We start from the raw sequence: 16052 nt of genomic DNA, 5'->3' as shown, positions 1-16052 counted from the left end.
GCCTTAGCTGCAAAAGAAGATCCCTGCTCAAACAAGTTAGCCTTTTGTCTCACATGCTTGACTTCCAACATTTTCAAATTACCTGCTCCTGTACTCTTAGAAGGTGGCACTTCAGTGACCAGCACTATTAGACCACAGCACCTTCAAAAGCATCTTCCCAAGGGACCTTTTTCACCAGTTCCCTGAGCAGCCTGAAGTCTCCTCTCATGTCCATTTTAAACTTGATCACTTCATGGTCACTGTGGCCAAGTCAGCCACCAATCACTCCACTCCACTCACAAGCCCCTCTCTGATGAAGGCAACAAATCAAGAAGGGCACCTTTCCTAGCCAACTCCCTCAGCACCTATATAAAGAAGCTACCATCCAGGTATCCTAGAAGTCTTCTGGACCTGTTTGTACCATCTGTGTGGTGCTCCCAGTTACCACCTGGCAAGTTGAAGCCCCCCATAAGAACAAGGGTGGCTGATCTACAGGTATCCCTTAGCTCCCTAAAGGATAGTGCTGTCAGTGCTGTCATCCTGGCTGGGCTGCCCATAGAAGACTTCCACAATGAAGTTTGTCCCTCCTCAGCAACTCTCAACTGTGCCATTGCCAACTCCAAGTTCCATGCATTCCAGCCCCTCTATGATTTATGTCACCTCTTCACCTCACCTTCCCTACCTGATGTCTCCTGAAGAGCCTGGAACTGTCCATTTTAACAGTCACAGGACTGATCCCACCAGGTTTCACTTATGTTAATGATGTCTGGGACTAAGGAAGCTCCCCTTGCTGTGTGCATTGGTGTAGGAACATTTCAAGTGCAGTTCATTGTAGCCAACAACTCATGGGGACGACTGAAGGACCTCGTGAGCATACAGTCCATCAAATTTTGCCATGTAGTTCCATTGCTTATCACAAGGAAACCTGGTTTTCTCCCAGGCTTACCAGTGATAAGCAACAGTATGGGCACACCGGGTTTGGAAGGTACACACACAGCAATTTACAAGCTGCTACACAGATTCTGGGATTGAAAGTTTTCCAGACTTTTAAGTTTTTAATAAACTTAGTTGTGATTATCTTTTTGGCTAAATAACTTCCAGTACCTAGCTATGTCAGGATATTAAAGCATACTCTTAAACTAAACAAACTTCAAGGATAAGCCTGTCATGTGCTAAAAAAAGATGGAAAAGAAGAAAATTTGAACAGGTATTCTCAGGAGACTTGGTAAAAATCAGAATTCACAAAGGTATTAACAGCAAAACAAACTGGGTATAAACAATATCAATACAATTCTTTCATCAGAACCTGAAAATGCTTGTATTCACCCTGCCACATCTGAAGGAAGAACCATGAAGAGAATCCTAGTAAGATGGGTTCACTACACAAAGCTAGCAGGAGAATGGTCTAACCTATCATGAATGGTTGTCCAGGTCAAATAAATATATTTCAGACTTTCATTATAATACTACATCTGCATGAATGGTAAGGGTATCAGTCAAATGCAGGGGTTTTTTTCTAGTACTCTGAATAACCACTTATTGAGGCTCTTTTTCCCCATCACACACAAAGAGAAACAAGTTGTTTTACAGCACAACAGATGTTAGACAATGGAAAGACACTACCTCATTAAGATATAACAAGACACTTTAATCCTCAGGTAAGGGAATCACTAAGAAAGATAATGCTGAAGGCAAACTTCTAATCAAAACAGCTCAACAGCTAGTACAGGATTCCACTCCTCTCTTTAATTTCCAGCCATTCAGAGGAGGAGTTCAATCTCTTAACAACACACACAGTAATTGCTATGCCTGACACATGTAGTACTTCAATTTTCTTTACGTTTTTCCAACTGGAACACAGCGACTTTCTGTTAGTCTCCTCAGCTGAGCACACTGGACTTCTCTAGTAGCAGGAACTCTCTTTCCCCACAGAAAGCACTCCCTGCTCTGCTTACATCCAAGGCTGTTGCTCAGTGCAACACCTACCAAGCACCACACATGCAGTGCCTTCTAAGCACACAGGCAGACTCCTGACAGGAAGCCATCAGTGGGGTTGCAAGAAGCGATATCCTTACAGCTGTTCCTAAGACAAGAGATGAGCACAGACTGGCTGAACATCCTTTGCAGAGTCAGTATTTGAATCACGCCTACCTTTTTCTCCAGTATTTCCCATGAACAGGTCAGGAGACTGTCGTGTCTTGCGTCTGGCAGCCTCAGGTACAAAATACACAGATCAGTGTTCCTTACACCTTTTAAAATCATTCATCACCCTGTTATTAACAAAAGAACACTTCCCAACTTAGATGACTTCCATCTGGTTAAGTAAAAATGTAAGCTTTATATATACTGCACAAATTCCATAAAACCCAGCTATATAACTGTCCTTCCTAAATGAATCAAGATTTTGATTATATATACACCTTTTTTTTAAGAAGTAACCATAAAAATATTTGTTATTCTCCTTTTTGGACTTCAGAAAAGAAAAGAAAAACCACCGAAAAACACAGCTATACCAGCATAATCCTCAAATATAATGCTACAGAAGTAAAGCTGCAGTTTTACCAGTGCAGCTTGGTTTGCTTGGAGCCAGACATAATTATTATAACAATACAAAACATAACTCTCACCCTACATGTGGATCCTCACAAAGCATTGTCAGTGAATAATTGGAGCTCTGTGTTTCTTAAATAGGCACTAGCACAACTGTAAATAAGAAAAATGCTGCAAGTAAACTCAACACTTGCATCAAGTGAGTACCTGCAAACAGAGAAACACATTCCAAACATAATTAAAAATGGTTATAAAATTTAGTTTTTAGGGAAGGAAACATACACAGTAATGATAATTGCATATAATTCAATTACTTTTTACAACCTGAAGAATTGTTATGAATCAACAAAACCCAAATCCCACAGTACTTAATATTTATCCAACTTTCAAGAAACTACTTCACGGTTGCTGAAAGGAAAAACATTGTGTTTCTGAAGCCAAAAGACATTTGACTTTTTTCAAAAGTCACCAGAATTAGTGCTGAGAAGGTAAAAACCAGCCTTTACTTTTATCATGGTGGTCTCTAAATGCAAAGCTTTGTCAACTTCCAACCTGTCACCATCTGTTTTCACAGCTTCCACTATGGTTTCTGTCCTCCACAAACATCTATACAAAACACACTTGAGACACAGAACTCTTTATGAACTGGCCCTAGTACGTTCCCATTGAACAGGAGAGAAATTAATCATCAATGAGTAATCTGCTAACATTTTTCATGCCTGTTTCAAGATAACTGAGACAACACAAACTTTTCTTATTCTGCCACCTTTCCTATCAATAAATTCTCCAGCTGCATTGCAAATGAAATTAAATCCTGCTTCTTTTGGGCAAAACCTATTTTTGTATTCAGTTTTGGGCAGAAAAGCTTTTAGACACTTTTTGTCTTCTAGGAGTGCATGTTTTCAACAGGTACCTATTTTAATTTCAGAGGATCTTACTTGTCTCCACCACAGTGGCATGATGATCATAAAAGGGAGATATTTAGCAAACAATGTCTACTTCATTCTTACAAAAATTATTTTATTGAAAAAGAAGACAGTGAAATATCCTGCAAAGTTCTAAAATAACATGTCCTGAGAAGTAATTTTAAAACATACACCATGAAGAGCTACAAGTGCTAAAATTCAGTGTGTACTACTGCCAAGTCACTATGTATGGCACAGTAAAGCTATGCTTAGCATCTAGTGAGAAAGACAGCAAGAAACTGGAGTGTTGCAGATTACTCCAACAAGCCATCATCTACATCACAGCCTTCTTTTGTCTGAGAACTTCAGCTGACCAGGTTGAATCAATACTTCAGAACATTTTCTCATGACTACAGAGCTGTATGAAAGACATGGCAAGTAAATAGTCTGCAAAGCATTAACCAGTAAGTAGACACTCACATTTGACACTGGAGACTGTTTTTGAAGCTGTTCACTACCAGGAATGATCTAGTGTTCCCGAGCTAAACAATTCTTAGGAATGCATGTGGCAATGAATAAAAGCCTTTAAGAAAGGTGAAATACAGAAAAGAGATAGCTCTGCATAAGTATATGCTGGTTAAAAAATGCAACACTTACCAGTAGCAAGCTTCCCCAATAACACCTTGTACAATAGTTATCTACAGTTATTAAAACTTGACCCCAAAAATGTGATGAAATGCTTAATTGCTAGTTATAGAAGCAGTTAGTACAAAGGTACAAGAAGTTTCCAAGAAGCACCAACACATGGTGACACTCAGAAAAGTTTAGGCCCTCAAAAGTTTAGGTAGCAGGTGAAAACTCGTTTCTCAATGCCTAAATATGTTACCCTTAATAAAGATACCCTTAGAGATGCAGCAAATTCAAACACAGGATTCTAACAGCTGCTGAGCAAGGGACGTGTTTTCCTGGAAAGCAAGACATATTTTGAATAATACTTTAACAAAACAAATAAACAGAAACCCCAACCACCACCAAACTCGCCAAACTAACAAACCCCAAACCACCGAAAAACTACCACAGGAACAGTAGTTCAAAAAACTAGTTCAGAAAATGTTAGTCTCAAAGAGCAAAAAGAAACCCACTGCTCAAAACCAACCAATTAACAAGAGTATAACTAGGGACAGGGTACACAATGGAGACCCCTAAAATATGTCATATAACCCCTGCTGCAATGTGCAAACCCATTACTGACTGGGTTAGCACTAGTTCATTTAGAGAAGTAAAGATGCAGCATTCTAAGGTTCCTATAAAAGGCACAAAGGGCAGGTGTTTAAGGGGGTCCATATAAAACAAACAAGGTACAGTCTACAAGGCTTGCACACTCCGAACAACAAAAAAACCCCTAAGAGAACTCACCTGTATTCACCACTTTACAAAACAATGATACTGACGACCTATGCCAAAACTTTACCACAAACTGAAGAGTATGCAAGTATTCTCAAGTATCAGTTATAAAGATTTCTACTGCTCCTGAAACTCATTTCTCAACTTTCCAAGATGACCTCATATGAAAGTGTGTGCTGTGAAAGTGCCTAGGATGTCACAAGCAAGGGTTAGTAGCTTCAGGTGTGAAGAACACAATTTCATCTTCTCCTGCTGCTTCAGAAACAAAGATCTTTAATTTTCTAGAGTTACTTAAGTAATCCACAATATTAACCAAAAGAACTACAAGGGTTTTTTCTACAAAAATATGGGGATCACCATTACTAGTTCAAAACTGTAGACAGAAATCCAGCTCTGTTCAAAGTTTCCTGTGGCCCTTCTTATTAACTGCAAAACAAGCTAAAAGCTTAGTTATCATTCTTCTGAATTCCTCTAGGAGTATTACAAATCAATGCCAGATTTTTATACTAGTAGCAAACCGCAGAGGACAGTGGTGTTGGCTGATAAAAATATCTTCCTCTGCCTCAAAAAAATGCTCTTTAAACCACTACATTTTTTCCAGTGCAGGAAATTCTTCTGGGTTCCAAACAGAATAATATTTACACCTGAACATCTAGTCCAACCTGATAAATCAATTTTGTCTCTTTACCATTGTTTTGACCATACTTTAACACGCACGTGTCTCAGTTTGATCCTCCAAAACCTTGGAACTGACTCTGTCGACAAGAAGCTACAAGAAAAATTAAATTAAAAAAAATAAAAAAAAAGCCGCAACCTACGGCAGGTCTAAATTATTTAGGATGAATGACACCTCATCTGTCCGTCGCTTGGGATGCCGCCCTGCCCCTGGCAGGCTCGGCCCACGGGAGAACGCTTCGCCCCGGCCCGCGCGGGGAGCGCTCGGCGGCACCAGCGGGGCTGGCCCGGCGCCCCCAGCGGCGGCGGCTGCGCTGCGGCCGCGGCCCCTCGTCCCCGCTCACCTCGGCGGCCGGGATGTTCACCACACCTGTCGACCTCCTCTTCTCCCTCAGCTTCCTCTTCTCGATCTGCCCCTTCCCCTTCCTGGCGCTGGGGCCCGAGCTCTTTCCCTTGGCGGCCAGCTTCTCCTCGCCCTCGGGGGAGCCGGGTGCGGCGGCGGGCTCGGCCCCGCGGCTCCCGGCGAGAGGCGCCGGCGGCTCCTTGGCGGGGGCGCCGCGGCCCAGGGCGGCGCTGGCGAGGCTGACGCAGTTGAGCGCCCCGCCGGCGGGGGGCGCCGCGCGCTCGGGGGGCAGGCTGTTGTTGTTCAGCTCGGCGGAGGGGCCGCTCCCCGCGGGACGGGGCTCCCCCCCGCCCGGGGCGCCCGGGGCCGGCGGTGCCTGCTTCGCCCGCATCTTCTCCCGCTTGGCTTTCCATTCTTCCAGAAAGTCCGTGGTGCTGCCCCCGGCGCTGCGGTAGCCGCCGGTCGCCATGTTCCCGGCGGGCTGGACGGCGAGAGCGCCCCACCAGCACCGCTGCCGCCGCCCGCCCCGAGGCGGCTCTGGTGCCGCCCGGAGAGGAGAGGTCCCGGCGGGTCGGACGGGAGAGACGGGGGCGGGGAGAGGCTCGGGGAAGCACAAACACCCTGGAGAGAAACAAAGAGGGGACGTGAGCCGTCCCGCCGCACTGCCCGTCCCCGTCCCGCCGCCTCGCGAACTGCCCGGGAAGTCCCCTGCCCCAGGGGATGAGTCTCCCTCACCGCCCGCCCTCGCACGCTCAGCTCCCACGGCTCGGACCGCGCCGCCCGGCCCCGGCGCGGCGCCCCTCGCTCCCCGGGGCTCCCCTCAGCCCTCAGCGCGAAGCCGCCCGGCGGTACCCGCCTCCTCCGCCCGCCCGCTGCGGCCACGACGGCCGCGCAGCGCCGTCCCTCGCCCCGGGCCATCGGGTGCCTTCCCCCCGGGCCATCGGGTGCCTTCCCCCCGGGCCGGTGCCATCCCCCCGCCGCTCGCTTGCCTGCCCGGGGAGCCGCGTTCCCGCGCGCAGCAGGGCGGGGCGAGCGCGGCCGGCGCTCACCTCCCGCCCGGCGGGGCCGCGGCTCGGGCGCTGCACAGCGCCAGCGGCACCAGGTGAGCGGCACCGCCTCCCGCCGTCCCGGAAGGAGCGGCGCGGCCCCGAGCGAGCCTTCCCGAGCTCCCTCCCCTTTCCCCATCGCGGCGCGGACACAGCCGAAGCCAGAGCGGAAACTGCCGAGATGGCCTCGACAATGGGGTGAGGGCGGGGACGCCCCGCCCGGCCCGGTGCGCGCCAGGACCCGACCGCGCGGGCTGCGGGCCCGCAGGGGTGCGCCGGCACCTGCCCCGGGCGCCGTCGGCGCGGGAGCGGACACGGACCTGGCGCTCCCGACGAGCGGCGGCGAGGGGCGCCGCGGCGGGAGCAGAGCGGGGATGAACGGGCCGGGACGCCACCGGTCCCGGCCGCGCTCCGCTTCCCCGGCGGCTTTAACGGACGGCGGGCGGGGGCTGTCGGAGCCCCGCCGGGAGGGGCCGGAGAAGGCGGTCTGGTGTCACACCCCTCCGCGGGGGCTTCGCCAACCCGCCCCGCACCTGCCGCAGAGCCTCGGCTGAGGGGCCCCGACGTGCGGCCGCCTCCCGCGGGGCAGGTGCGGGCGGGGCGGCTCCCCGGCAGCCCCGGGCGCGGTCACCGGCGGCGAGCCGCCAGCCCGCGGCTCCGCTGTCGGCGGGGACACGCCGCGCTGGACGGGAGCGCCGGCGCGGCCTCAGAGCGCGGGGCCGCCGCTGCGCTCGGCGCGCCGTGCGGCGGGCGCGGGACGCGGGGCAAGAGCCCGCGGTCAGCGGCGCCCGCGGCACAGCGACTTCCTCTGGGCCGCGCCGGTGCGGGGCAGGCTGCTGCCAGCCCGGTGGAAGTTCGCTCCCGCGGGCGGAAGGTTGGGAAAGGTCCTGCGTTTTCCTGACGTTACAAGAAGCCGGGATTCACGGAGTTTTCCGCCAGTCATGCTGCGAAGACGTGTCTCGTTCATAAATCATAATAGCCCTCATTGGGGAAACGTGACGGGGTTAAATGTTGGGAAAAACCCACATGCAAGGAGCGTGGTGGGAGCAGGTGCTGTCTGTTGAACAGCTCGTGTAGGTGATAAGATGGATAAACCTGCACGGAAAACTCAGCTTGTTTTGGTTTGCCCGAACTCGCTGTCTTAGCAGCACCCTGGAAATTTGTCGTAGTACTTTTAAAAATCACGGTTTTCAATAGACTTGTGGCTTGCTTAATCCTGCTTTATCAGTGGTTATGCTGAGGGAATGGAGTGCATCCTTGCCACCTTTCCAGCTGGCTCGGGACAAGATACGAGCTTACATCAGTCAGAGGAAATCCATATAGCCTGGGCTTACCTAGCTGAGAGCTCATGATCACCTTTTCATCATCTTTTCTTCCCTTTTCAGATTCGGTCCTGAATTAATAAAATCCACCTAGTTAATGAAATTCAGTAGTACTTCAGAATATAAGCTTTGCAAGGATTTTTGGTTTCTTTTTACAGAAAAAAAAATCTATAGGTGATAGGGATAAAAAATATCTAGCAAAATGCAGTTCCAAATATCTGCTGCTAGGCTGTCTGCACAGTGTAAATAACAGGATTTGTCCATGTACCCACTTGTGCCTTAAATTAGTCTCAACCTCGTTCTTTTTCACAGCAATGGGCACAGTCTCACCCTGCCAACCTTCTCTGCCCTTCTGGTGATCATTCATTTACTTGGACTTTTCACTGAACTCATAGGTGATTTTTTCTCTGGTTTGGGTTTAGGGGTGTTTTTGGTGTGGTGGTTTGTTTCGAAGGGGCGTTTATGTGTTCATATATGTGGAAGTTAAGGTGCACTTTCATCACTACAGAGATGAAACCTCTTATCTTTCAGGCCAAGGGAAAATCCCCAAACAAAACCAGCTAACTGATCAGTGTTGGGTTGGAAAACTGTCAATAGGCAGAAAAATAGATAGTAAAAACATAGTTCTGGACTAGCACTACTCCTTACTATTCGGCAGTAGTACCTTCACTCTTATCTGTAGAGTTTTTAAATTAGACAAGTACTCAGTTGTATTTCTAGAAAACATAATCTAGAAATAAGATTTCTGATATGAGTTCTTGTCTTTCCTATCATGTAATTTTTTTCCCATTTATACAATGAAGAGCTTTTCTAGAGAAAATCATGCAACTTTGACAATAACAGTATTTCACCCTCATTATTACACACCATGAACAGCACAGCTGGCCAAATATTAGCAAAAAAGTAATATTAAAAAGTTGTTACTTACAGCATGTTATGTGTATTGAGAAACATAAACAGTGTATTTTAGTTCTGAGGACACCCTCGGTTCTCTGTTACCCTGGGTCTGCCAGCTGCCCCTTGAGCCCTTCTCTCTGTGGCAATCTGTAGCAGCTAGCAAGGCTTAGATGTGCCTGCCCCGCTTCACATCCCGTGTGCCCACCTTTCTTATGTGTATGAGCTGACATGTCCAGGCTTTAGCTGCATCTACCACTGCTGGTGGATTTTTTTTTCCTCTCTGCTATATAAAACATTGTGAGGTTGGGTTCTTTTGTTGTTTGTTTTTTGGGGTTTTTTTGTGCCAAAAAGGCTTTGTTTGCCTTACAGTCTGTTATAAATTAACAGAAGTTATGTTGTGGTGAGTGAGGTTGGGCTTAAGTGCCCAATGCAAAAATGCTGACTGTCAGATGTTTGCATCTCAATAAGGTCTGTGCTGGAGAGCTTTCAGGGATAAGGTCCCAAATAGTTTAAGTATCACACTGCATGTTTTCCTTTGCCACAAGGGAGAACAGCTTAATAGCTTGCAAACGTTTTTAGAACAACGTTCTAAAACGTTTCCTCTTTTCTTACAAAGAAAAAAAATCTTCAGGATATTCTTAAGTCCTAGCAATACAATTCTTTTTATTAGCTAGGTTTTAAACTGGGGTAATGATAAGGGTCCTTAAGCCTTAAGATATTGGGTTTTATGTATTCTGGAATGAGATTCTTCCCTAGAGGTAAAATTACCACCAGGATTGGGCAGGATGAACTTGATCTCCTTTGCCATGGAAAAAATACTCAATTTTTCAATTTAGAGTAAACCCCATAATTCATTCTTAAATTCTTAAGGAAATTAAGTGCCTTTTGAGGTTGGGCACTTCAAAGCTGCCTCCTTTGTAAAGCTGCTTGAGCTGCGAGCTGCTTGAGATCTTTGTAATTTCTTCTAGAGATTCAACCAAATTATCCAACCTTATTAAGGTTCTGAATTCAAGTTTATCTGAGCCATAATCTTTCCTGAAGTTGCAATTTTCAAGGGCTGCAAAACAAAATAGAGAACATAATAACATATTATAATGTCTGAGGAAATTAAGGACAACATCCAAATTCCTGCCTAATGTCTGTTCACTTGCTACCATCATGCTCTGAGCTTAGCAAACGTTTGTTATATACACTCACTTCTGTATGCTCTGCACTGAAACATTGCCTCCATCTCACCCTCTTCAGCATCTCTCCCCAAGTCTCTGTTGAGTTTACTGTGTTCACCTGCCTGACTCTCAAACACACATGCTCTTCCTTCTGCTCCAGACTTTACTTTGCCTCTGCCTATTACCTGAATTTCCATTAAACACTTCCACTTAGTGCACTTGTCTACAGCTTCCCATATTGAATCCCCTTTGAAGTTCATTCACTCAGCATTCTTCATCTTTCTTCTCCCAGTCCAAACTTTTTCAGTCACATACTTGTTCTACCTGCTTTATCACTCATGCTTTATTAAGCTAGGTTTATTTAGCTTGGTCTGCTGCTGTCCTACTAAATTTTCTCTCTCTGTTGCTTTAAATTTTACCTGCTGGATAACCCTCACCCACATCACTGTACCCTAACTAACCTATCTACCTACTTATTTCTGCACTATCCATCCAGAAATGCTGGTGCTTAAAATTACTGTGACTCTGTGAAATCTTGTGGCCATCTTTTTGTCAGAACATCTGTTCTTTTTTTCCATAAAATTTCAAAAACCTCTCTTAACCTTTCGTGTTAAATCTCTGGCTGTAACTTCTGGCTAATCTTCCTATAAATTCCCTATCTATGTTCCATGACATTTCTAATGTCAAACCTCCCGTGAAAGTAAAACGGTCCTCAAGTACATAAACCTCTTTTTTAACCTTTTATTGCTAATGGTCGTGGGTGTTTTTGTCTAAAGGCAGGTGAACTGCTATCCCTTTTGATTTAATACCACTCTCTGCTACTTCTGAGCTGTGCACACTGTTCTGAGAGGCTTAGCCTATCAACAGGGATTTTTAATTTCCTCAACTTCTCTTGCAGAAATTGATTAAATTATTCTCTTTTTCCTCCTCACTGCAGTTTGGGGCCATAGTGCTAACCTTCTGGCAAGGTTTTCCTCTGTAAGGTTACAACAACTCATGTTCTGGTTGCTGTAGTCAGTGGTTTAAGTGGATTGCTTTCTTTTGGTTTGTGTCTGCAAACTTGTGCAAATCTGACAATCCTGCTTTTAATGAAATGCCAGTTTATCCTATTTGCTGTGCTCCTGAACTGGATGCTTAAACCCTTTTTTTTCAGGTGCTAGGGTCCAATTTGAAATCTTGTGTGTAAATAAAACAGAGCTTTGTGAAATAGCTGGATTTATCAGGAGGCATTAGCACTCCAGATCTGTCCTAGAGTGTATCCTCTGGTCTTGTTTTTGTATGTGTTTTATCACTCTGGAACGAACTCTGCTATCTTTGACCACAAAGCTGTGTAGTTTCTTTGAACTAGTTTGGTTTAACAGACAAACTAGTATTGTTTCTTGCAGCAAAGTTTATTCATCTGTCTGATGGAAGAATGTAGTGTCAAAAGGCAAAAAACAAACTGACAGGAGTTTGCTTGATTATTTTTTTTAAGTGTTTCATCTTAGAGTATGAAAAATTAACGCAGAGATTGCCATCAGTCCCCAGCTGGCAGTTGTTGGCTATGAATGACAGTGGGGATGTGAATGGATTCAGTATCTGCGCAGATGAGTTCAAAATGTGATGGGAACGTTTCTGCCACAGTTCCCAGTCTGACTCTGTCAAAAGGTCTGTTGCTGCTGCTCATGTCCTGCACCATGAGGGTATGGAGCAATGACCTGGCTTGTCTTACTTCCTTGCTATTTGTGGGGAGGTTCAGCCAGCACAGTTTTGACAGAGTTTATTGAGCAACTGTGGTACTCGGTTCTTTTTTTATCCAAACAGGTACTCTGGAGGGCCAGATGTGAGCAGTGAACCAGGTGAGTATGCCCTAGAGCAACTTGTTGAGGAATAGGGAAAAGCAGACACAGTCAAAATGTTAAGCAACGAGGTATAAGGAGGTGGAGAAAAAGCTGATGCTGATGAGCCTCACAGTGCTTGGGAAAGAAGGGAGGAAAAAGTAGATTCTGTAAGGCAGGCTGCAAATATGCTTGGGGACCAGTTTGCAAAAGGCATAGAAGCAATTCCCCTGATGGCAGATCAGGGTCAGGGTATGATCACCATATAAAAGGAGCACTTTTAAAAAAAGTTTTTTCCCTGTTATGAAGAAGCCTAGGGAGCATCTTGCAACAAAGCTCTTCACTGTGGTGGATCCATCAAAATTAAAGAATTGGAAAGAAACACAACAAATTGAGAAAGTGAAAAACAACAAATTGGCAAAGTGAATGGCAGTGATAAAGTAGCAGATGGAATTCAGTGTAGGGAGATGTAAAGTGACTTGTGTTGGGACAAATTTTCTAAGACATAATACCACCTGGAGATAGTTGAGCAGCACAGAGTCTGTTGTACTAAAATGCTCCTTCAGAATGCCTGTGCTTCCTCGCCATAAGAACACCTGGGAGTATAACACAGAGGCTTTGGATTTGGCCATATGCTGGTTTATTAGTCCAGCTTCAGACTTGCCCTTTTGGGAACAAATAGAGATGCTTTGCTCTCTTTGTATTCCTTCACAAGTGAGAGCTCTCTAGTCTTACTGGATGTAAGCCAGCCTTGGGTGTTTTCTAGGGCCTGTCTTTGTGCCACATTGTCCTCTGGAGTCCTGAGTTCTTAGAAATACCCTAAATGGGCAGCTGGCCTGCCACCATCTTCATTAGTGGGGAGGCTGCCAGGTCACCCCAGCACTGTGCCATCCAAGATACTGTCTGTCAGCTTGGTGATAAAGAGCTGACTGTACCTCTCCATGTGATAGAAGTAGTATCATAGGTGTAAACTAGCTTATAAGATAACCTTAAGTTATCTGAATAATACCACCTTTGTTCCTTTTTATGATGTTTCCATCATAAAACAGAGACAGAGCCTATGGAGCCTACTCATTCTTTTTAAAGACAGCACCCTCTGACCATACACCTGCTTTGGTTTTAGAGAGTTCTGCAAGAAACGGAGTTGGACACAATGATCCTATGAGTCTGTTCCAACTCAAGATACTTCTATCACCTCTGTGCAGCTAGCTCATAAGACTAAAACATTGTTAAACAGATTTTTGGTCTGCACCAAAGACAATTCTATTCTGTCTTTCTGTATCTCCAAATGTAGTCAGGCAAATGAATAATTAGAAACCAAATCTAGTGGTTCCTGGCTCACTGTCTATGTCTTGTTGGTACTGATTACAATTCATAATCCTTCAGGGCTGTTGTGTTGTGGGTTTGGGTTTTTTGGGTTTTTTAATTAACAGCACTCATAAGAATTATTTTTATTTTATTTGTCAAACCAATACAAAGTCAGTAAAAATTAATTAGGCCTCTTGATTGTCACTGTGTACTTGGTTAAACTGTTATACCTCATCCTTTTGATCTAACCTCGTTCAGGTAATGAGTTGCACACAGCAGGAAAGTCCAGTGAGCACAAAACTATGCCCCAAAAGAATCATAGTTAAGGCTGAGGGATCTCCTCAGAGAGCTGACTAAGAAGCTTGGCCTTTGCTGAAATGCAGTAGATGATGCATGCAGAATTTAGTGTGATGGCTTTTTACAATGCTTTGTTTGAGCTATCCCTTCATTTGGAGATTATTTTTCTCCTGCAGCACAATATTTCTAGGGCCTACTCTGCTTCATATGACACCATAATGAAGTTGCCTTGGAAAAGGAACCAGGCAGATATTTCAGGAATTTAGTGCTGGTTATTAGCAGCAATCATCTGGAAGTGTCCAAAACAAACACAAACAACAATCAATCAATGGCAATGACGTGTCAGTGAGTGTAAGCAGAGGAGGGGGAAGCACTTGGAAGAGTTTAGAGTGAGTGTGTATGAAACCAAACAGGCTACAAAGGAAGTGAATAGTTTAAAGAACATAAATAAAATATGCATCCTATTGTTAAAATTTTGTTGATATTTTATAATACACAATTTATTTCAATGATACATGGCCATGTTATAAACATTTAGGATAAGAGTTTCAGACTGTGAAAACTGGAACAAAATCTATGTGCCATTGTAATGATTTTATATAAACAAATGTGGACATGCTTAAAAACAAATGTTGTGAATTGCTTATAACACAGGATTTGCTGTTCCAAGATGACAAGCTTTAAATACATATTAAAAAGAAGTTTTAAGTTCAAAAGTTACTTGAGAGAGGACAAGCTGAATACTTAGCAAACCCACAGCCAATGCTCAATTTATTTATTCCCTAGCATTAGGACTCAACAGGCATCCCTTTCTCTGTTTTTTTATAAGACACTCAAAACAAGATGAAGGAAAACTAGAAAATTGTAATTGATGCCTGCACACACCTTGATGGGTTGAAAATAAGAAAGAAGTGTAAGACCTTTCACTCTGGAAATTGTTTAGAGGTATGGAGCCTATGAAAAATAGAGCTGATTCCTGAGCAGGGCAATAACTGGATTGAGTGGGAACACGTGACTTAGGAGTGGGCTTAGTTCATGGTAAAACCACCCCTTGCATTACAGATAACCAAGGCTAGGTGGGAACTCATCGGCTGGGTAGAGACATTCCCTCTGGGCAAAGACTGGAAAAAAAAAAAAGAGATCCAGTGGTCAGGAAAAGATTAATGGGGTCTTTGAAACCATTAGGGATCTGAGAAGCTCAGGATAAGGCAGTGTGAGGAAAGGGGAGCGGGAGGTGAGGAATGGAGGCTGAGGGGGAGCATGCAGTGGGGACGCTGCTGCCCTTGTGGAGCAAGGAACTGTGGACAGCAGAGAATTCAACCAAAGATGGACGTGTGGGGCAATGAGCTCTGCAAGAAATAACCAGTGATGAGGTCTGCGGAGGGAGTGAAACAGGAGAGAGAAGGGGCAAATGAGTAGAAAGTGCAAGAAGCTAGCAGAAGGATGGGAGGTGGTCTGAGGGCCGCAAATAGGCAGCAAGTACAAGCAGGACTGAATGAGAGTGCTGGGATGTGAATGTCCAAAGGGGAGTTTCGATGGTCGGGGTGGCACTCGGGAGCAACTGAGAAAACCAACAGCTGAGGTGAGGAGGAGATGGAGGAGAGGCTGCTCTTCCCAGCAGCTGTCACATGTCGGTAAGCTTGTAGTGACTTGTTGGTGAAATATGAAGGAATTCTTGCACTCTGCCTGCGTGTAGCAATCCCGAGTGCCACTCCCCATACAAAGGGAAATTTAGACAGCGTTTAAGGTCCTGGAGGAAGTGACTTCTGGGGTCTTTTATGGCTATCTCCAGGGATAACAGGGAATGTAATTAGACTTCAAAGCCCTCTCTTGCAGAGAAAATAATTATATATGGTGGCTTGGAAATAGGGCAGAACCCCATCCATGCAGAACTGAGGAGAAAAGGCTGAGGAGATCAGAAAGATGAGAGTGCCCACGGTGTACTGCACCAGAGAAGAGACTGAAGGGAGAGCTACAAGGACCTCACAGCATACTGAGAGCTCTGGTCACACAGCGAACCACACACAGACAATACTGAAAGGGGGCTGAGCAAGAAGGAGTTAAGCAGTTTCGGCGTTTCAGCCGAGTGCAGCGCTGCCATGAACCGCTGATTTGACAACTTTTGATGTGGGGGATTACTTTTTTCGCTGTCCCTCTTCTCTGCAGCAGAGCTGTCCTGTGGTGCTCGGTACCTATTCCTAGTCCTCACTCAGTAGGGGAGTGCTCACTGTGCAATCCATCCCGCCAGACCCACTGGCCAGCCCTCCCCGGGTTCCAGTTTCTGCCTCCTGACGGGATGGATTTCAGCTCACCAGCCGAGCCAAGCGCACTCTGCCATTCCCA

The 16052-nt window shown here is 45.6% G+C and overlaps 1 protein-coding gene across 2 annotated transcripts in view; it reads right to left on the bottom strand.

Annotated features, from left to right (window-relative positions):
• PAWR (pro-apoptotic WT1 regulator) overlaps nt 1-7052 on the bottom strand; it is a 73937-nt gene extending 66885 nt beyond the window's left edge. The window contains exons 1-2 of one of the 2 annotated variants that reach the window (XM_063396417.1): nt 6906-7052; nt 5858-6477 (exon numbers count right to left, since the gene is read on the bottom strand). In XM_063396417.1, coding sequence (XP_063252487.1) covers nt 5858-6477; nt 6906-7041 — 756 coding nt within the window. In that variant the 5' untranslated portion in view covers nt 7042-7052. Of the gene's footprint in view, nt 1-5857; nt 6478-6712; nt 6728-6905 lie in introns of those variants that run through there. The other variant, XM_063396418.1, reaches the window with a different exon arrangement.
• Between the last annotated feature and the right edge of the window lie 9000 nt (nt 7053-16052).

This window comes from Prinia subflava, chromosome 4 (assembly GCF_021018805.1).
Source record: "Prinia subflava isolate CZ2003 ecotype Zambia chromosome 4, Cam_Psub_1.2, whole genome shotgun sequence".
In the NCBI taxonomy this organism is placed as follows: domain Eukaryota; kingdom Metazoa; phylum Chordata; class Aves; order Passeriformes; family Cisticolidae; genus Prinia; species Prinia subflava.
Note: the sequence above shows the minus strand (reverse complement) of the source record. Positions and strands in the feature narration are given on the sequence as shown.